Here is a 23405-nt window from a genome sequence, read left to right as displayed (position 1 = left end):
AAAATTTACTGATACATATGATCTGCCATGAAATTTTTAAACACTGATGCACGTCTCTATGTGATGTTACTCATGGCTCTAGTTAACTCTAACAGACATATGGAGCCTAATTCCAAATAGATCAGGCTGCAATAGTGTCATCCATATTTTATTGTTTTTACTCTATACAATTAGGCTCATATAGGAAAACTATATGCCAGTAAAAGGCATTTGATTTTGATAAACAATCCCTCGATTACAGCGGCCACAACAATGCCCTTCCATGGTGTGATGCATGGCCGGAAAGGGTTAAACATCCTGCAAAATAAATGACTTAGATTCAACCCTTAAAGACGTGGGGAGAGAATGTTTGTGCTTTTGTGTATATATATATATATATATATATATATAGGTAGTGGTGGACAAGGTAATCAACAGTCCCTGTCTATGCTGTATTCTGATAATTCAGAGATCAAAAGAACATCCTAGCATTTAAATTAATTGTAAACACAGGATCTCTCTGTATACATCTCTCTTTGAAATGTATAGCAAATCATCTGTGAATGGTGGAGGAACAAGCAAATTGCCTTATGTTAACTCGTATTGCTAAGTACTGGTGGTGGACCTCCTTCAAAGTCATCCTAATTACCTTTTTCTCTCCGAGGGATTCCAACTTGTCAAAGAAGACATGAAATTGTATAAAAGATCCTTCGGTCCTGATCCTGTTCATCTCAGATCTGCTTGATGCTTCAATGCAGGGGAAGCTTAAGACACAAGGCTGGGATCCCAGTGCTGACTGGTCTGCCCTGAATATGATATTAGATATTGGACTATAACCTATGAACTAAATTCTAAAGGAACGCTTTGCAACTACAAAGCTCACCATCTCTGCTACAAGAAAAGGAGTACTTGTGGCACCTTAGAGACTAACAAATTTGAGCATAAGCTTTCGTGAGCTACAGCTCACTTCATCGGATGCATTCATTTTTCTTTTTCCACTGAATGCATCCGATGAAGTGAACTGTAGGTCACGAAAGCTTATGCTCAAATAAATTTCTTAGTCTCTATCGTGCCACAAGTACTCCTGTTCTTTTTGCGAATACAGAGTAACACGGCTGCTACTCTGAAACCTGTCATCTCTGCTATGTATCTGAACCTCAAGAATTGAACTCATGTCTGTATGTATATTGATCTTTTCACCATATTTTCTCTCTTTTGTTTTTTAATAAATTTTAGTTTAGTTAATTAGAATTGGCTGTATGTGTCTATTTGGGTAAGATCTAGAATATTGAATAACATGGGACATAATGTGTCCAATTCTCAGGGACTGGTAGAATCTTTTCTTTATATGATGAAATATGATTTTCAGAAATCTTCATCATATTTGATGTGGGTACCTGGATGGAGGCCTGAGGCTGGGTACTTTAAGGGGACTGTGTTATTGACTTCTGAATAACCAGTGAGGTAATTAAGAAGATGTTTTATGCTGGCCTGGTAAATCTAAGTATTGGAATATCCACCAGCAATGGGGTTTGTCTGCCCCATTCTTTGCAGTTCACCCTAATTGAGTGACCTCAGTTGGTCCCCCACTGGGACCCTGGTCACACATGGTAAAATGAATAGAAGGGTCCAATATTAACAAAAACTCTTATGACAACATATAATATTATATATACACATGGAATACTACTTGTTGAAGAACAAAAGGGGCATGGTCTAGAAAAGCAGATGAAACATTCTAGAAAGGACAGTGCCTTGGAGGGCCTACAAAGCGATACTGTAGGCAGTATTATTTGAGTGACCAAAGCAATTCTACCCTTTGTGTATGTATGAGGATATCTGTTAAGCTTGTGGTCTGCGCAGATGTAATTGCCATGACCAATGTAGGGCTGGTGATCTGTTCCATCTAAATAAACACTGCCCAGTTCCTCAGAAAAGCTCTCATATGGAGAGCGGGGTATACGGTTGGGAAGTTTTGGCAACATGTCTCATAGGTTTCTGAGTTTAGCTACAAGGGACTAGATTCACAAGAAGATTTAAAAGCCTAACGGCCACTTTAGGCACCTAAATTCCAGAATCAGGCCCTACTGGGATTCACAAAACACCTGCTCAGCTGCCCCTGAGCCCTAAACTCACTCGGCTCCTACCTTTTTGTTCTAGAAGTTCCCTACATGCCTATATTTCTGCCTCTGTGCATGAGCACTGCAGCACCACACCAGGGGTCCGGTCACCTAAACCCCAGAGCAATGCACAAACCAGGAGAAAACAGGTCTTCCTCTGCCTAACATGCCTGCAGGGCCTGATCTAGTAAATGCACTCAGACTTTGCCTACCAGATCAGGCCCCTCTATGTGATTTTACACAAAATGGTGTGTAAGCAGAGGTGGGAATTAAACCAAGAATCTCCCACATCCCAGGTGAGTAACCTAATCACTGGGCCAAATGTTATGAGGGAGGGCCTCCTGCTCACGAAAACAGCATGGACACCCAATGCCGAGAGAGGCTTTGCTGCTGAGAATCCTAAGCAGAAGGCAGCACCTCCCTGCAGCCCAGACTTAGAGGAAGGGTGGGGCTCAGCATACACCCCTTGGCTTGGCATCTCCCATTGGGTAGCTTAGGCAAGGAGCTGCCTAGTGTGCTGGCTTTGGTGAATCCAATTCTGAGGCATCTACCTCTGTCCATTCATCGTATAGGGAACCTAGGCACCAAACACAGGCTTTATGAATCCCAGCGATTTTCTAGGCACCTCAGAGTTAGACAGTGCAACCCTCACCATCGCCCTGCCTACGTTTCTTCGTGAATCCAGCCCAAGGTGTATAATCGGAGCACCATGAGCTATTGCTGTCTTGCTAGAAGAGCAATAATTTACAAAGATGTTTTCTGTGTAACTTCTGCTGGATTGATAGGGTAGCAACCATTGTACCACTAATCATTTCTGGATCTACTGAAATATCTCTGCATTGTTACTTGTGAAGTGGAGACAATGTCAAAAAAACTACAGTCCACACATTCAGCTATGGAGGAGTTTTTAAATCACATCTTAATGCATCTTGATACTGTGCTCTATACAAGGAAAACCTTACGAGTATAGGGTCCTAAAATTGGCACCACAAAAACTACGTTAGCATGTTAGGTGTAAATGGGAGAAGAGGATATTCTTAAAAACAAGAGAAGTGTGAAGAGTACGTCCATGCATGAACTTAATGCAAAAGGGTGTAATTCATAATCACAGTACAGGGGTTTATTCCCTTATCAATAAGCAGGAGATTTATGTGGGCAACTCTCTTTAGTGGTAAATGGGCTTACCAATTTTAATCACCCATATCCTAAAAGGGGAAGAAAGTCCCAGAATCTGTAACTTGCCCTTTCTCTTATTTTTGTTGATATCCTGATGGTCAGTTCCCACTTTATTTTTCATGTTCAGTTAGTATTTAAAAGATGACCTACAAGAATACCTATATTCATTAAGGACCTGACATAAAGCCCAGTGAAGTTAGCAGAAAAACTTCTATTGTCTCCAATACGCTTTGGATCATCCCCTAAATCCTGCAGAGTTTAGAAATGTATGCTCAGTATCCCAAGCGGAATAAAGAGGTCATTCAGTATACCAACAACCTAACAGTACCTTGACATTTCCTTTCTCAAGCTTCCCAAAGTCCAGCCACATACAAATTACTGGCTCATGTTCCACATGATAAACAGTCTGCTTTATGCTACTGACGCCACAACCTCCTCAGGTCCCTGCTGCGGACTGGAATGGCCTACGTCTATGTATACCTCACAAAGTGTGCTTTTTAAAAGATTAATCAACAGATTTTTAAAACCTATACAAAACCATGCATTTCTGGAGTGAAGTCATTGAAGCTACATTCACTCAAACCAGCTGTTGATCTGGCTCCTAATTACTATAGAAAAGTTCCTGTATGAAACTGTGCATGTAATATGGTTAGATTAGTGCAATGGTTCTCAAACTTTTGTACTGGTGACCCCTTGCACACAGCAAGCCTCTGACTGCGACCCCCCTTATAAATTAAAAACACTTTTTTATTAGGGTTGTCAAGCAATTAAAAAAATCGCGATTTGTCGTACTGTTAAACATAATAGAATACTATTTATTTAAATATTTTTGATGTTTTCTACATTTTCAAATATATTGATTTCAATTACAACACAGAATACAAAGTGTACAGTGCTCACTTTATATTTATTTTTGATTACAAATATTTATACTGTAAAAAACAAACGAAATAGTATTTTTCAATTCACCTAATACAAATACTGTAGTGCAATCTCATTATCATGAAAGTTGAACTTACAAATGTACAATTATGTATGAAACAACTGCTTTAAAAATTAAAACAATGTAAAATTTTAGAGTCTGCAAGTCCACTCAGTCCTACATCTTGTTCAGCCAATCACTCAGACAAATAAGTTTGTTTACATTTGCAGAAAATAATGCTGCCTGCTTCTTGTTTACAAGGTCACCTGAAAGGTGTTCTCATGGCACCGTTGTAACCGGCATCACAAGATATTTACATGCCAGATGTGCTAAAGATTCATATGTTCCTTCATGCTTCAACCACCATTCCAGGGGACATGCGTCCATGCTGATGACAGGGTCTGCTCGATAACAATCCAAAGTAGTACGGACCGACGCATGTTCATTTTCATTATCTGAGTCAGATGCCACCAGCAGAAGGTTAATTTTCTTTTTTGGCGGTTCGGGTTCTGTAGTTTTCACACTGGAGTGTTGCTCTTTTAAGATTTCTGAAATCATGCTCCACACCTCATCCCTCTCAGATTTTGGAAGACAGTTCAGATTCTTAAACCTTGGGCCAAGTGCTGTAGCTCTCTTTAGAAATCTCTTGGTACTTTCTTTGTGTTTTGTTAAATCTGCTGTGAAAGTGTTCTTAAAACGAACATGTGTTAGGTCATCATCCAAGACTGCTATGAACATGAAATATATGGCAGAATGCGGATAAAATAGAGCAGGGGGCATACAATTCTTCCCCAAGGAGTTCAGTCACAAATTTAATTAACACATTTATTTTTTTTAAATGAGCCTCATGAGCATGGAAGCATGTCCTCTGGAATGGTGGCCGAAGCATGAAGGGGCATATGAATGTTTAGCATATCTGGCACATAAATACCTTGCAACGCCAGCTACAAAAGTGCCATGCAAAGGCCTGTTCTCACTTTCTGGTGACATTGTAAATAAGAAGCAGGCAGCATTACCTCCTGTAAATGTAAACAAACTTGTTTGTCTTAGCGATTGGCTGAACAAGAAACAGGACTGAGTGGACTTGTAGGCTCTAAAGTTTTACATTTGTTTTGTTTTTGAGTGCACTTATGTAACAAAAAAAACCCCAAACAAACTACATTTGTAAGTTGCACTTCCACGACAAAGCGATTGCACTACAGTACTTGTTTGAGGTGAATTGAAAAATACTATTTCTTTTATTTATCATTTTTACAGTGCAAATATTTGTAATAAAAATAATATACACTCCGGTTTCAGTTACAATATATATGAAAATGTAGAAAAACATCCAAAATATTTAATAAATTTCAATTGGTATTCTATTGTTTAACAGTGCAATTGAGACTGTGATTAATTTTTTTGAGGTAATCATGAGAGTTAACTGCAATTAATCGACAGTCCTATTTTGTATACATTTAACACCAATACAAATGCTGGAGGCAAAGCGGGATTTGGGGTGGAGACTGACCTTTTGTGACCCCCTATGTAATAACCTTGCGACCCCCTGAGAGGTCTTGACCCCCAGTTTGAGAACCCCTGGATTAGTAAATGATAGGGTGCTACATGAAGCAGGAGTCTGCAATAAATGTGGTGTCAGAATAGAGGGGAAAAATAGGATGATTTAATCCCATAAAGTGCTGAATATATCTCTCTTTCTTTGGTTACTTGGAGGAATTCAGCACAGATTGCTGCAGGTGTTGGATCTTTCGAAAACAATTATTTGCAGGTCACCTTTAAGAAACCAGCTAAAAATGAAAGTTCCCTTTCAGAAAAAAAATAAGAAAAAAGAAAAAGACAATATGTGATTAATTATGCTCCTTCTGGGAAGAACTGAAAAATTCACTGCGGAAGGTGTGTGACATTTTTAAACCTATGAACGAGAAGATAATAAATGAAATACTGCCAGCTGTAGAAAATAATAATTTACAGTGCAATGAGAAATTGCAGTAACCTGATAATCACCAGTGCTGGTTTATAGCAGAGCCATACTGATGGAGAATTATAGATTTTTTTCCCAATGGTAAATAATAAATCAGATGGCCAGGACAAAGATGGAGTTTAGCCATGTGAAGGTTTTTACATGGCAGAATCACTGTGTGCCTTTTCTGAGTGTGAACGAAAGCCACATAAATCTAATGTTTATTTTCCACTTCAAAAAACAGAGTATAAATCCAAATATAGAGGGCTCTAATATAATTATTTATCACACTTTACCCAAGGCTGTACTGGCATTGCCACTTAAAAGCATTATTTTCAGAGGCATGCAGCTTGATGCCATTTGGAAGCTTGAAACTTTTGCAGAGTCTGCATTCCAAACTTCATTCTCCTTCATCCAACAAAGCTCTGCTATTGCAGAAAGCTCAAAAGCTTGTCCCTTCCACCAACAGTAAAAGATATTGCCTCACCCACCTTGTCTCTCTCACTGAGGAAAGTAGTTTTTGTATCCATATATTAGCGCATCAAGACCATGAGAAGAAATGCATGTAGGGGAGAATGTTCTCTCACTCACATCATAGGCTTGCCCTTTCAACTATTGAGCAGGAGAGAAGCCTATGAGGCAGTTTCCCTTACCTGGTTGCAAACATTGCTCTCAAGGATGAGAAGGTTGCTGCATCTTCTTTCAAAGCCTTTAATTCATTTCGCAGTTTGGTCATGGTTTCAGTCACCATTGATTTTTCATTCTCATATTTATTCTTCAGATTGGCCAGTGCCACTTCAGCTGTCTGAAAAAGAGAGAGGGATATATGCTTCTGAGAAGGGAATTTGCTAACAGCTAAGAGGCCAGGTTATGATCTCATTTCTGGCTTCCACCTTCATTCACAAGTTAATGCACCATGAAACCAGTGATATACCTGAGATACATTGATGATATTTTCATCCTCCGGACAGACGACCTAAACTCCCTCACAGTTTTCTACCACAACTTCAACAACCACCATACTCTCTCTAAAACATTCCCACAGCAGCATCAACCTCCTGGACACCACAATCAGCTTCAACAATGGAACTCTACAGACAACTATATATAAGAAATCCACGGATCACCACACTTACGTTCGTAGATCCAGTAACCACCCCAAATGCACCATGAAATCTGTTAGCTACTGCCAGGCACTTAGATGCCTCAAAATATGCTCTGAAGAGAAAGTCTGGGATACACGCTTAAAACAGCCTTCACGAAACAAGGAGACTGCACCAGAGAAGTAGATCACATCATGGAATGGGCCACCTAAATACCTGAGGAGAACCTGCTTCAATACACCTACAAACCCACATTAGAATCAGGTATCAAACATTTATAACCCATATTTGATGGGGACCACATCTGAAATTTTTTCTCAACCCCCCTCTTCTGGCCTTAAAACAACTCCACAACCTCACCAAGTTCACCATCACAAGCAAGCTTCCCACAGACCAGGGGACACATCAACTCAAAGTGGCACCAGATCCTGTCAGACCAATAGATGCAAAACCTGCTGAAATATCTCCACTGCTATGATGATCAATACCCCCACAACACACTTTTGAAGACCATGGGTCCTACTTATACCTATCACAATATGTGGTGTACCGCATCCAGTGCGTCAAATGCCCCAACAACAACAAAGTGGGTGAAACCAGACAATCACTATGCTCTCAAATGAATTCACACAGAAAAATAAGACAAGACAAAAACACCACATCACCCCATGGGCAAACACTTTTCACAAACTGATGACTCCATATCTGACCTTTCAGTCCTTGTTCTCAAAGGAAACGTACACTACAACTTCAAAAGACAAACCTTGGACCTTAAAGTCATAATTGCTGGACACTAAAAACTATGTACTTAACAGAGAAAGTTGTTTTATGGCTCATTACAACAATTTGTAACACCCTGCTGCCTATTAACCCTCCACTGTCCCACCACTGCAAATATGCCAATTGCCTACTTCACTTTAAATGGTCTCAAGCAACATGTGTGAACCTCTTATGCTTAACCACCTGTCCCACCTTGTATTTTACCTCTGGCATTTTAGTTTCCTTCTCCAGATCTGACGAAGAGCTCTGTGAAGTTCAAAAGCTTATCCCTTCCACCAACAGAGGTTGGACCAATACAAGATATTACCTCACCCACCTTGTCTCTCTCAAGTAAAAAAATGTCAGACTTGAGCTTTAATGCAACACAGGCATTAAAAAAAGTTTTTAAAAAACTGTTTTCCTTAGAAAGAGGGAACCCATGTTGTTGAATGGACACAGTCAACTTAAAAACTATTGGATTCAATAAGCCTGAAATATCAAGACTGTACAAATTAGCAGTTATACTCTGCCACGTCACAAAATTTTATGCCTTCTCATTCTTCTGCAAATTTTAACAATCAACCAGTTGTGTAAATGATAATGTTCACTTAATTGAAAATCTAGGGAAAAAGTTATGAAATTACCCTACTCTGTATTCTGTCTATATCTTTCTTTCCCCCCCGCTCATTTTCTTTCTTGTTTCCTGCTTGACCTACCTACATTTCATGTTAACTTTGTCTTGTTATTTGCTTGCTGTTGTTTGTCAGTTTTATTCATTACTTTTTTATTTTACAGAAATAAAAAATTTTAAAACTAAGAAAATTACATTTTTGTATTTTTGCAGTGTTAAAAGTCTCAGTTAAAATTACTGCAACTGAAATATATTAAGAAATATTTTTCTTCTAAATTTTTCCAGTATTTTTACTTTGTGCATCTGAGAGCACTTCAGTTAGTGTGTAGTCAGCTGCTGTGTTTCCACTACAGTCTGTCAGTTCCCCTTGTTGTTTTTGTGGGTCTTTCACACATCAACAGGGGAAAGAATAAATAGGAAAAATGTGATTGTAAAACCCCAAAAATTGGCATGGGAACATCAGAGGAGAGGGTAATGGCTGTAAAACCTGAAGGTACTTTTAAGCCATCTTTTTGAAACTCACTAGATTTCAAATTCAGTGTCTCTTAAAAAAGGAACAAAAGAATCCTACGCTAAAATAAAATTCTATTCATTTGCTTCTGGGGAAGTAGTTTAGTTATAAATTGTGGTACTAAAATACATTATATCAAAATTGTCTCCAAATTACTGCACACCGCGTCTAACTCTTTTCCTACTTCTGATGACTAGTTTCCATAGAAGACAGACCACGGTTTAAGAAGCCACTATGAAACTACTTGTCATTTTAAATAGGTCATTTTCCCACACCAAACCTGGGGGTCATCGCATGAAACGGTGAGAAAACACTCCGAGATACAGTCATATGAACACAACTCTCATGACTGTTCATGAATGTACATGAAGAGGCAAAGGTATGCTTTGGTGTAGTGTTGTACCACTGTGCACTTTGGTAGGCTATAGCAAAGGTCATCTGTTTCCAGACACTGGCAAAAACATTCAGTCAAAATTTACACATAGAAGAGTATTTAACTGTCATTAATAAAATAGTCAGTCACTCTGCTCTTACCCATCTCAGAAAGAAAAGCGACAGAATAATGAACAAGGGGACAACTTCCTATTTAACAATAATTATTAAAACCTGTGTTATTTGTGATAGGGTTATTCATGTTATTGAGAGGGAAGGGAAAGGACAGGATGTTCACTATGGAGGCTTCAGCTGAGTTCTATTTTGCACGTAAACGAGAAATTCAATCTTTGTTTTGTACATGAAGTACAGTGCATCCTCCCCAACTTACAGCACTTACTGAGTATAACATGAATTTTCTAAAAACTTACAAGTGAATCCATTAATTAATTTGAATTAAGACTAATTAAAATTTGATCCTTTAAGAAATATAGTATCTGCATCAGTTTTTTCTTTGTCTCAAATGATTTTAAGAAAGGACTAATGCAGTCGCTTCAAACTTTTCAGACAGTTAAAATTAACTGACATTTGTGTATAGGCCATATTTGAAGAGATCAATTGTAATTACACTATTAACGACTGTTCTATCTACTTGTTTGGCGGTAGTGGCTCAGTGGTATGAGGGAGACTGGACACATGTCAAGAGTCCTCATCTGCAGATTTACTTAGCCCAACAGTCACTGCTGTTTCAAGATGCCACGGCTGCCTTCGGAGGTATTAGTAGTGACCCCATAGTTAAGGCTGAGTTCTGTTTTGTACTTAAAAGCAGGAATCCAAACTTTGCTTTGTACGAACAACGCTGCGTATCCTCCCCAAATTTACCACACTTCTTGTTTGAGCATAGAATGAAACTTCTAAGAGTTTACAAGTAAAGCTGTTGATTTGTTTAGGAATCAAATGGACATAAAGTAATTTAGTATCTGGTGCTAGACTTCACCCTCACCTCACCCACAATCTCAGTAATGAAATAACACACTTCCCATACACATTAACTTCCCATAGAGTTAACACTCTGAGAAAGTGTGTATTTGAATAATTTATTTTTGGATTAATGTTAATTTTTCCTATTCTTCATAACTGAAAGTCTCTCCATCAGAAGCTGAAGAATACAGTGTTGTACTACTGAGAACTCTACAAAGAAAAGCCTTTTTTCAAAATGTCTGCTATCTTCTATGGTTCTCAATAGGACAGGAACTACAACACTCACCAGTTGGTGGCCATTTTGATGAGGGTCTCTCTCTCTCTTTCCCTCATTGTTCACAATGGTACTGAGTATCTCTGCCTCCACAAAACACAGGGGACTAGCCATCTTCCCATAGGGAATCTGAGGCCTTATTCTCATTGAGTACAATGGGAGAAGATTGCCATTTTGAGAGGGACAATATAAACATTCCTCCAGAACCTTAATGTGGATTTCAAGGAAACATCTATCTGGTAAATAATGGCTGTGTTAATTTCCTGTGAGCTGGTACAAGAATATTTTGGAGAGCAGTTAGCTCCCATTCCTGAACTGTCTTCCACTGCCACTCCACATCCTCTAGGACAATGCTTCTCAAGCTATCTGATGTGGGGGACTGGCAATTTTTCCCCCCAATGTGCGCGCAGACCGGCAGCTGATGGCTCGTGGACCGGCACCAGTCTGCGGACCACCGCTTTGAGAAGCACTGCTCTAGGATACACACCGTCAGACTTAAAATATAATCTGTACTCCTCTGCTACAGTTGACGTGATTTCTCAAGCGTCTTTTTCTTTGGTGCCACAGTGCTAACAAATTGTACCACAGATACATGGATGTGGCATTCTGTAGGTCCTATCCTGTTTTGTTTGACACTGCTGCTAACAGTGCTGCGACATTCCACCCCAGAATGACTGTGTTTCATAGCTGGTTGAAGCGATCCCTACTTTTAGTTTGTATTTCAGTTTAAGTTTGTAAACAGTTTTAGGACCGTACAGGGCAAAAAAATGTAAATTATGCAGCATATCTTTGTATTGCCTGTCTCAACTCTTCCCCCCCCAGTCTATCAATATTATAGCAGGACTCTTTTTCTGTTCTAAATTCAATCTCTCAAAAGTTGTGGGCTTAAAACTATAGCCCACATGCTAACTTTGCTTTCTTTACTCTTTTTCAGTTTAGATATTTTGAGTTTCAAGACAACTTTACACCTTTCTAAAGTCTTGCCACTTGCTTTATGATAACAGTGTGTGAAGCAAAACAAATGAGCGATAATTGTTACTGAAAAAAATGAAAAACACTAAAATGGTAAGTACTTCATTTTTTACACATAAAAAAGTAAAACAGTGGGCCTGCTATTTTAGTTATAGAAAGTACATAGCACTTTGAGGAGTACTGAGTATCATGATCTACATTTGCATTCAAAGTACAAAATCTCCATTTTACTATACCTGCCTAACTCCTGGCTTAAGGCTCAGGCTTCGGGGGATATTTTAGGTCTTCAAGTAATTCCTACAATGTCTCAGGACTTGAGGAGACACCCCAGTTGTTGAAGATAGAGGCATCATGGCTGCAGCCAGCACATATGTAAAATGGATATTGAATAGACCAGAGGGGAATAGAGAGTCCTACCGTTCACCATATTTGTCTGAAGTAGGGTATTTTATTTATGTATGTATTAATTTTTAATTAATTTAAAGGAAATTCTCAGGCTGTTGAGTTTCCCCATTGTAGGCAGGTTTATTTTATTTTCTACATGTTATCTGAAACCAAAAATCAGAACCATTATTGATGTGAGCCTTATGGTGAGTATGATTAATTTATTATTGCTTTAGATTTTAAAGATTCTATGTTTTGCTCCCAAACTACTGTTGATACAGCAAGGGAAGCGCTGAATAAGTGTATGCATAAAATAAAAAGGAGAAAGTGAACTAACAAAAGGTATGCTCATCATTATCACCTTGATCAAATTACTTGATCCCATTTTCACCACCCTTTTTCTGGTTTTTTGACTGGATATTTTAGGTTGCAAGGGAGACACTGTCCTCCTCTAAGTTAGTATATTTTTAGTACAATGGGACTCTAATCCTGTTTGGCACGTTTGAGGGCTACTGTAATATAAGCAAAGAGGACTGTAGGTTCCTTGATTGTTTTCCTTCAGTCAGAAAAGCACAATTCAAGTTAAGAGGCAGTACTGTACATTTTTTTTCAAGAAGCTACGGGTTAGAATGCCAACTTAGCAGAAAATGTTAGTGAAACACTGCATTGTACTGTTTCTTTTAGCAACATGATGCAGTTTTCTTTTTCAGAATGAAGTTACAGTGCTACTTGGTGGCCACTAGATAGCACCCATGTTTCCTAGGTTTACTGTGTCATGTCATTACCTAAGCAATACCCAAAACCATAATCCTGCATTTTGTTTCTAAGGAGCCTTTCCTTGAGTTGAATGATGGTAAGAAGAGAGTAATATGCTCTTCTTAAATAGGTATGTTTCCATAAAAACACACTAACTTTTTGGCATTAATTTAATGCTTCTCTTTTTTAGTATTATGCCCACTGTTCCTGACCAGAAGATGTTATCAAAAAGGCAAAATTATTCATTGCTGTGACTGTTTGTTTGTAAACTTGCATACTAGTATTGCAGATCCCATGAAGCATGCTGTATTTCGAAACTTTAACAAGCTGTAAGTCATTTATCCCTTTTGCACTTGTCATTGTGTTTCTTCATGAAAAATCAAAGAAACATTAATCACAATAAAATAATAATAATAACCACCAACAACAGGCATTTTTAAAAACAGTGATGCCATTTCTAAAAAGGATTTTAGACATTATTTAGAATAATTATTTAGAATACCAAGGCCAATGTAGCAAGAATCAAAGAGGCCAGGGATGTGATGGGTCTCGACTGCTTTCTTGGACATAAAGGGTGAGAATATGTGCTGACCTTTCTAAAAGCACAGCACAGTATTTGCAATCCAGAAGGAGGTGGGCCTATGGTGCTTTGTGCCATCTTTGTCTCCTCCCAATCCTAGGCATTTCTGTGGCCCCTGGCATAACATAGACAGCCCTAGGAGACTGTCTGAGGGTGTGTCTTGAGTGTCACCCCTAGCTTGATTCCCATCCACACACAAAAATCTCTAGCTTGAGTTAACTGGTACTTTAAGCTTGAGCTAGGAGACAGCTGGCCTGTTAGTGGGGTGGGTTGAAGCTTGAGCTAATAAAGTAGTGGAGATGCAACAGCTCGAGTTATAACTCATCATCAGCTAATCAAATGACTCCATGTAACTCCACTGTTGCCTTGCAGTGTGGTTGTTCTGTGCTACACTTGCTCCAGTGCAGTAAAGGGAACGTATTAACTTGAGCTGTTTTACTTAAGACAGGTCCTACCACAGCCTTCCCAGGCTGCCATATGGGCTGCAGGGCTGCTTGGAATCTTCTTAGCTCTGAGTACTGCAGCCCCAGCAGCCCCCAACCGCCCCCCCAGATCCTCTGAGTGCAGCCTTAGGGCTCTCTTCTGAGGTTCTGTGCTGGGGAATCCTCCCCTGGCTGGGTCTGGGGCTTTCACAGCCCCTGCTCTCTGCCCTTTTACCTAGGTCAAAGGGCCTAGAACAAGGGTGTATCTCAATTACATCACATGTACAGTCGACAATATACCTGTATTAGGATGGGTTTACTCGTGCTCAGATACTATAGTGATAAGGGCCTCATAAGGACCTAGATTAATAGTTAGATTATTGTTGGTGAAGTATGACATGGAAATAAAGCTGATTGGCTTTCAAATATTGGGATGAGTTTGCAAAGTTAGCAATTAAGAGACATCTTTTTATTTGCAAACTGAGCACATTCGACTGGAGTCATTGAGAAACAGACACAGAATCCCACCGTGCTTTTTCACACAATAACTTTTCAGGGTACAGTTGCAATACCTTCATTTCATATACATAAGATTCACCAGTCCTCTTTCTCTAGTTAAGTGTGTATGTTAATATACATGTAAAAAACCCGATATGGAATAAAATTCACAATACATCCAAGTTAACCTTGCTGTTGGAATCTTTAGGGTTGTATTTCCTGACCTCTGCGTGATTTTACATTTTCAGCCTATCATTTATATTATGGTAGTGACCTAATGCCCTAATCAGGATTGGGACCGATTGTCCTGTTCTCTAAACTAACACAGATGATGGAAAAGCCCTCAAGAGTTTACAATCTATGGCCCTGATCCTGCAAACACGTAAACACATGCTTGAGGACAAGTAGTTCTATGGAAGTCAGTGGAACTATTCACCTGCATAAAGTTAAGCACATTGTAGGCCTGGGACTTAATTTACCCCCATACTAACCTAGCCTTGACCAACCTCGTGTAGGCCTGAGGGACGTAGCTCACCCCCATACTAAACTAGCTTGGATTAGCCTTGGGTAAAACTCAGGGATTTCACCACTAAAATTAAGAAAAATGCTCTCCTGCTGCTAAGGCACCCCCACCTCAGGAATGCCCCTAACAAGAGTTCTAACACCAAGGTTGTAAAGTAGAGACACCCAGGCGCTGGGAAGTTTAGGGAGGATACAGAAAACCCCCCACAAATGGTGAAATAGATAAGATAAGCTCTGACCAGCGAATTTATGCTGACCATCTGCACAAACAAAGAAGGTCATAAAATAGGTACAATTTGGGCATGAAAGATAAAATATAAAGAGCAGGGAGGAGGAAACATAGGTGCCATGCATGACTGGTTAAATGTTGTTACCTAGGGGTGTTGAATAATGTAATAGTAAATTAGTAAATTTGAAGGAGGGAGCTAGTTTTACCTATATAATGTAAATGAAAAACAATGCTCTTTGGGAACCATCGCTGGCCTGCAGTTCAACATCAAACTGCTAGAACTGATGCCCTTGCACAACTGTGACAGGCAGAGGCAGCACCGGCATCCCCAGATGAGTGGATCCTGACTGGCCATCGGGTGAAGTTTGTCTGTCTATTGGGAGTGGTGAGCATAATAGCTTTGTTTGGCAGATGTATTTTGTATGTGTTGCTAATAAATTGATGTTTAGAGCACTGCTGTGTAAGGCTCTTTCACTGGGAAAAAGTTACACAGACCTGTATAGCCCAGAACCCTGTGGGAAAGGGCGGGTACTTAAATTGACCAGGTTTACCCTGAGCTCCATGGGTAAGGGTATATGCTTCACAGCCCGAACCCTCAGTAGGGAAAGGGTGGGGGTACCGAAATTAACCAGGTCACCCCTTGAGCCCTCAGCAGGGTATAGGCGGGATGCCCTAGATTTTTGCAGATAACAACGTGCATAATTGTTTGCAAGACTGGCGCCTAAAAAGATACTAAAGCCTAAAGATGCAAAAGCAGACAAAGGGTTGGAGATAGGGGTATAACACAACTAAATGAACATGGTGATGACAGAGAGTGCGCGAGTGCAGGGATTTTTTTACATTTCACATACAATGGGCCTTATTCTAGTCTTACTATACAATATCAAGAACAGACCTTGTCAAAAAATGAAAAGAAAATTTGAGACAAATTTTCAAATCTTTATTTCATTTTTGAAAATTTTTTAATCTCTATCATTTTCAAAATAAAAATAAAAAAATGTGGGATGTTTTTGATCAGTTTTGCCCCAAAGTGATATATATTTTTTAAAATTTTCAATATTTCTTATTTTAAAAATGACAAACAAAAATTTCAATGGCAATAAAATGGCATTTCTGGAAAACGAATATTTGAAAAATTCCAACCCGTTCAATATCAGGAGTAACTGCATTGAAGTCAATAGAGTTTTACTGATGTAAAACCAGTATAGAAAAGAAAACCAGGACCATTATATCTGGCCAGGTGACTGCAGTGACAAACTAGTATCCAAATTGGATGAGAGATTTGCGTACCCAAGAGAGTTGTGTGATCCACTCATTTGTTTTATATGATCAGACATTGTTCAATAACCAGATGGGTCTACAATTTTGTTGATCATTTTGCTTTGCAGAAATAAATGCTTCCCCCTGCCTAGAGTGCATGGATTATTGCTGCCATTTAACTACTGTTGACTATAAAGGGATCAGTCACTGAATTTGTTTAGCAGAGAGCACCCACAGTTGATAGGATAGCACGAAGGCATTGTAGTCTAGTGGGTACAGCTAGGGAATGAGAGATAGGAGGCCTGGATTCTAATCCTGACCCACCTCATGTCTTTGGTGGAATCACTTAGCCTTTCTGTGCCTCAGTATCCCACCTGTAAAATGGGGTACAGACACCCACCTTTGTAAAGTGTTTTGAGATAGTCAGCTGTGTAAATGCAATGTAAATTTTTATTCCCGAGCACCCTGGAGTTGCGTATGGCCTTGAGGCTACAGCACATCACGTTACCATTTGGAAGACCCAGGTTTGGTTGTGGCCCTCAAAACCTGGTTTCTTCTCAAACCAGGAGACCCACTAGGGAGCCACATTAGTGCTCGGCTCTAGCTGTGCCTTTCTTACTGCCCTTCTCCTTCTCCTGTAGGCTGATCCATGTAAGGACATTGAGGTCTCAAACTCTACAGCAAGTCACTCACTCTGCCCATCCTTTAGGTCAAGGTTGGGTGCTGCAAAAAGACTATGCAGAAAGATTGCAGGGAGTTAAGAAAAACAAGAAAAACCTCAGCCTCATTGTGACTGACTGGAAAGATGGACAGCTGATTGTTCAAACGTCTACCACAATACCTGTTGAAAGGCACATAAATCAGCTATGAAAATACTGATCACCACAGACTGACAGCATTGTTACTCACTTACCTGTTTGTTGGCTTTCAGCACTGCCCTCAAGGTTGCTATCTGCTCCCGTTTTGTACTCAGCAGGGACTTCAGTTTCAGTATCTCTTCCATTAAGGCCTCCTTGTCCTTATCAATCATGGGCACCAGCTCACGTGCTGCCGCACGCTGGCGTGACAGCTGCAGTGACCGATCTACAGCCTTCTGCAAGTGCTTGATTTGGTCCCGTATTATGGCATTTAGGTTGTAGATATTCATTGGCTCTTTGCGTATGTCACTGGTGTCAGAGACGGGAGAGGAAGGAGGGGCCGTGATGACAGGAGAAATCGTAGGTGTCTTGGTTGGACTTTGTTCTTTGCCAGCCTCTGTGGTCTCTTTCGAAACATGCTCAGTTGGGGTCCTGGCTTCTACTGGGAATGCCGTTCCTCTTCTGGTGAGCCGTGGAGACAGGAGCCCCCTAGGATCATCAGGTCCCTTCAGGCTCCCGCTACGGGTGACTCTACTTTGCCTGTAATAGTCCAACATGACCCTATTGGGAGTTTCATTATTACACAAACATACATGGTGATAGAGCTGAGCCAGCTCCTCACTAAATGTCACCAACTCATCCTGGGCTGTGTTGAGGGTATTATGGTTTTCATTTGCTACGCTCGTCATCCTTTGCAACTCTTTTTCCATTTGAACCATTTTCTCGTAACTTTCCTTCGTTGATTTTTCCAGGTTCGTCACCTGCTCATCATACCTCTGGATCCTGGTCTCATACTTTGCCTTTTCTTCAGTGTAGTTTTCTACACATTTATTGTATTTCTCCTTTAAGGCCTTTATCTCAGCTTTAAGGTCAATCACTTCTGTCACTGCCACTTTGTATTTACACTCTAGGATCTCTAGGCCGTTGATGTCTACTTCATAGTCATGTGTTTCCTCGCCGGAGTCTCGGCCCTTCTCACAGTCCAGCTCTACTTTCAGCTCCTTGTTGCTCTGCAGTCCCCTCATGGCGTTGACGTGCTCTGTGAGCCTGTGGACTCGCTCGTGTTGCTCAGTCAGGGCTCCCTTTGTGTGTTCTAGCTGCGTCTGGGACTCCTGAAGGTTGGCCAGGAGAATAGCTTTTTCTCTCTCCACCTGGAATGATATAATAAAGAATGTTAACATTTGAGAAGGGAATTAAACTAAGAAACCTAGACCCACAGGCCGTGAAGCCTATGCCATGGCCTGACTTTTTGGCTAGGCCAAACCTGAGTGATGCTGTGACTGTGTGCCAGGTCACAATGCCACTCGCTCAAATTTGTCCTGGCCTCCTCTCTGTCATGCCGGAGGGGCTTCTGGGACAAACTTGAGTGGCACTGCAACCCAGGTTGCAATGCCATTTGCTCAAATTTGGAGGGGATGGGTGGACGGGAGGGTCAGGTTGATGGTGGGTGTCAGAGAGGAGAAGAGAAGGGTCAGGCAGGGATCTATGTGCCCCCCCACACACACTTTAAATGGTGCTCTGCAGCCCCAGTATAGGCCAGTTCTCAATCTTCATGTGCTTGTGCGCTTGTCACCAAACATTGCCAATAGCATTTTTACCCCCAACTATGTAACCTAGTTGAGGTTTCAAAGCACTTGAGGAAATTTAGACACACCAGCCATTCATTTTAAAATTAAATTGTAGGTGTACATATAAATCTCCTAGAGTGTCTGAAAATCTCAACTCCCACTCCCATTTGCAGTAGCGTAATGACAGGTGGTAATTATTTCTTATTAGTGCTTACTTCATCAAGGGCTACCCACTTCCCAAGCAATTCTGCTTAGCCATCTAAATTGACAGTGACTGGTTTCTCATTAAATATCAGATTTATCCCAAAATATGTTCTCTGAATTTTAAACAGCCACCATACATTATTCAGCCTACGTCATGATATAATTCATCATAATGATACATATACATTTCTCCCCAAGCGTATGCATTAATTTAGGAGTTTCTGTGAAAAACCCTGCCATTCTTTCACCATCATTATTTATTTATTTGGATTTTTACCAACAATTATAAAAAGCACCCTATCAGTGCTCCTGGGCATCTTTGACAATCTTTAAAAAATACATTAAACAGATGCATAAATTCCTCCAGCTCAAATGAAGTAATGCAGCAATGACATAAATAGAAACAGAAATTACAGCACACACAATCCCCAGACGTCCATTCCACCACTATGTACCCCCACCCGGCACTCATCTCCTCAAAGACAAGGGAGAAAACGTGGACCATGCAGCACACTCTGGGGACTAACAAACTGGCTCTGTTACGAACCTGGAGGTAGACACAGATGGTGTCAATCAAAAGCCAGCAATCTGCACGTGTGCTATAAAATTTTGGGACTACATCTTCTCCTGTCTGGGAGAAGGAAAGCAGGTATTGAGCTGCCATTGCCTCTGAGCTATATTAATTCTGTCTTAGGTTTCCACAGAGAAATCTGGAGGTTAAAAAGGAGATGGTGCCATGGAGAATGGCCATTCCCCCAGTGGTTTTAATACAGAACATCTCAAAGCAAGGGAACCAGGTTAATTGTTAGTAGTTTGGTCTGTTCAGCTACAGATTGTCATACATAAAAAAAACCCAGAAAATTTAAAGTTTCCTCATGTGTCTTTGTCCAGATCAGAACTGGTAATGCAATGGAAGGTAAAAGACTGTGGGTCTACACCTGCTCCCCATGGTTTCAATGGGTGTTTTGACAGTAATTTCAATAAGCGCAGGATTAAAGTGTGGGTTGTGAGCAGGTTATATTTAATTGAGAATGACTCAGTGTGCTCTTTGGTAGCCACTGTTGCATCTTCCCAGCTCTGTTTATATATTTGGAGAAAAATGCCAGTTCCATCTTCGTTTTATGGGAAACAGAATTACTAATTCAGAGAAATCAGAGCTGCCTGTTTCTAAAAGCCTTTTAAAAAGCATTTCCCCCCATAGATATCTCCCCAGCCAATATTTGGGAGAGTCAAATGAGTCTCTGCAAAACTTATATGGGGAAAAAAAAGAATATTAATACCATTAATGTTCATTCAGTGTTCTAAAGTGCAGTTCAGACTCCTATTATCCTATAGCTAGGAATTCTGCATTTCCCAATTTAAAGGGCTAAGTGCATGATAGATGGTTTATATGGCTGCTTTTAAAACCTGGCCTCTATTTTTGCGCCTGTAGTCAGCAGCGGACACAAAATTGTAGGTGGAAAAATAGAAGCCATTTTAAAGCCTCTTTAAAAATCTGGCCTTAATTCTTGCGTGTGCAGGTGGATGAGAGAAGATGGCTCTTCCTTTAACCAGTTAAGCAGAAAAATTGGGGCCAAACTGTATTACCATTTTTCCTCATATCTGTGTTACAACACAAATAGCACATCCACCTCCTCAGACATACAGAGCTGCATTTCTGTCAGCATTTAGTCCCCACTGGAATCTAAGGCTACTGAAGAGGTTAGTCTAATTCCATGGCTGTAGCAGGGCCTTCTTCAGTCCTGTCTTGGGCGCTGCCACTGTGTCAGTTTCCCCTATTAATCAGACTTCATGCCGTGAGTGTTTTCGCTTTAGACCTCCCTTTTTTGACTGTCTGGTTTATTAAAAAAAAAAAAAACAGTTTACAATAACACAGATCTTCCAGTTAGCCTTCTTAGCTGGCTCACACCCTTGGTTCAGGGTTCCTAGTCCAATGCCTGCTGAGACTTTCTTTCTAGCAGCATGGGTGGTGGGTGGAACCCCGTCAGGGAGGCTAGCCCCCAGCTCCGCCCCTTCCACCCCAACCAGAGCAGCCCCAAACTGGCTGTAGCCCCGAACCCTGCCTGGAGGTGACCCGAGCTCCCCCACAACTGCCCAGAGGAGCCCCAGGCCAGCCACAGTTGGGCCTCCCCTCCCCAGACCCTAAGCCCCTGGGGAAAAGCAGCTCTTCCCGAAGATGCTTTTGATATGCCCCATGCAGGTTCCAGGGTGGCCGAGGAGGCGGTATTTGCTACTCAGCTTCCTGGGTTCATCAGTAATCTCTCTGGAGTCCAGGGAGATTACTGATGAACCCAGGAAGCTGAATAGCACCTGTGAATCACCACCTCCTCAGCCACCGCGGAAACCTGCATGGGGCATAATAAAGCAAAACCTTCACCCACCAAACCCCGCAACCAGGGATCTGGTGGCCATGGCAGTGCCTATTATACCTGCTGCCCAGGCCTAGCAGGCTTCTGTTCCCTGTAAGTCTCTCTCCTCAGCCTAGTTTTCACTGACCCTCCACTCTTTAATGGAACACTGTTGTAGCCCAGTGAGCTACCTTACCTCTATTATATTCTCTGCTTTGCATTATATTCTGCTTTATTATATTCAGCAGTAATGCAAGGAACCTACAGGCTTGTATCCTGTAAGACACTGGCTTCAGGAGTTAGCATGATGCTGAGGCCTATGAACTTTAGCACAAATAAACTTAGGTAACCCATACATTTTGGGGAACTGGAAGTAGAATGTAAGGGGGAATTTTGTCCATAATGATGTCAGCCAATCATAGCAACATGAACTAACACCAGCTTCTGGAATGTTTTGGACGGAACATCCAACCGCAAGACTGCCATGGCAACGAACTGACGTATATTACAATGGGGTGAAATCATACATATATTAAGCTATAGAAAAAGGATACCTTAACATTGGTAAGGGAAGGAAATACAAATAAGGAAGAGGGGAGAAACCCCTACTGAATATGCATTAGACATGGTAACATCAGCAGAACATATAAAAGTGGCATTCCAGGGAGGTAGGAGGGAGAGAGATGTAGCCCTTGGGAGGGGCCAGAATGATGGCCACCGGTGAAGATGAGGAAGGTGACGGTGATGAGGAAGATAATAGCTAACATTTCAGCTTGTTCTGCAAGGGATGGTGTAAGTATGTACTTTTGTATTATCTCTATCTATTTTACTGAGTTAGAGTGTGTGTGACTTTGCTAAATGTATTCATAAATTATTTGTAAATATAGAAGAGTTACTGTAGTGTGAGTGTTGCAGCTGTGCACATCGGGGTTCCCAACTATATAATAATTTTAATACTGGGCCTAATCTTGGGACAAGAACCTGTCTACCCTGAAAGTGATAACTGGGAATTTTTATTCCTAATCTATAGATCAGGCTATACAGACTTCCCAGGTCTGCTCTCCCTGGAATCTCTCTCCTGACTGAATTGAGGCTGCCATCATGTCTCCTAGCAGGCCTGGTTCTTAGTTGCATGGTCCCCACCACAAGACCTGTACTACTCATTCCATTCATCTGGCAAGGTAGGCTACACCTGGCAGAGATGAGGCTGAGTATCAACCATCTTAAAGTGCCAGCTCTTCCCGTGACAACAACAACAACAATATACTGAAAAGATATATGGATATTGTCACAAGAAGTACTGGCCCTTAAAGGTAAGTGGTGCCACAGCATGAACGTTTGGAGAAGTCCTCGAATTTGGCAGCTAACAGTGGATTCTACTGATAGAGAAATAAAGATGGCTGCATGGGGCTCATTATCAAATAATGTTTTACCATTTGTTACAGGAAGTTAGCCGTACAGAGCCACTGTATTCCAATGTCCATGACTGCTTAAACTAGTTAGAAAGAATTGACTTTTACTACATTATTGTTCAATGCAGACATCTACTATGGAGAAGGACATTAACGGGAATGTTTATGATATCTTTAACAAACACAAACCAGGTCTGGAAAAATTGCTTCTCTTGCAAAATTTCAGACTGGCAAAAGAAATAGAGAGCCTGCATGGAAACGATTATCTGTTTGCAGATATAAAGAACATAGTGTTAGAAGTAGTGTATCTGGAACCCATATGCTAACTGGAATACTAGGTGAGACATTTAAAGACATTATGGAATCAATATCAATGTATTCTAATAAGCAGTACAATACTAGGCGACACTAGGATGTTAGTGTGTGTTTCAGTGACTAATATATGCTTCTGCCTTAAAAACAAAGCAAGAGCAAACTCCTGAATAATAATGACTTTCTGCTGTTCCTAAGTATTTCACTTTCTATAATCTGCTGTATGTTTATTTCCACCCACAGCAATCTTCTAGAAACATGATGTTATATTTCAGTGTCATCTGGGTTTTTTA

The 23405-nt window shown here is 40.6% G+C and overlaps 1 protein-coding gene across 8 annotated transcripts in view; it reads right to left on the bottom strand.

The window, feature by feature from the left end:
* BICD1 (BICD cargo adaptor 1) overlaps positions 1-23405 on the bottom strand; it is a 263678-nt gene that overhangs the window by 49302 nt on the left and 190971 nt on the right. For all 8 annotated transcript variants that reach the window (XM_037878550.2, XM_043540936.1, XM_043540942.1 and 5 more), the window contains exons 5-6: positions 17325-18419; positions 6811-6962 (exon numbers count right to left, since the gene is read on the bottom strand). In XM_037878550.2, coding sequence (XP_037734478.1) covers positions 6811-6962; positions 17325-18419 — 1247 coding nt within the window. The remainder of the gene's footprint in view (positions 1-6810; positions 6963-17324; positions 18420-23405) is intronic.

This window comes from Chelonia mydas, chromosome 1 (genome assembly GCF_015237465.2).
Source record: "Chelonia mydas isolate rCheMyd1 chromosome 1, rCheMyd1.pri.v2, whole genome shotgun sequence".
NCBI classification, from domain to species: Eukaryota; Metazoa; Chordata; order Testudines; family Cheloniidae; genus Chelonia; species Chelonia mydas.
Note: the sequence above shows the minus strand (reverse complement) of the source record. Positions and strands in the feature narration are given on the sequence as shown.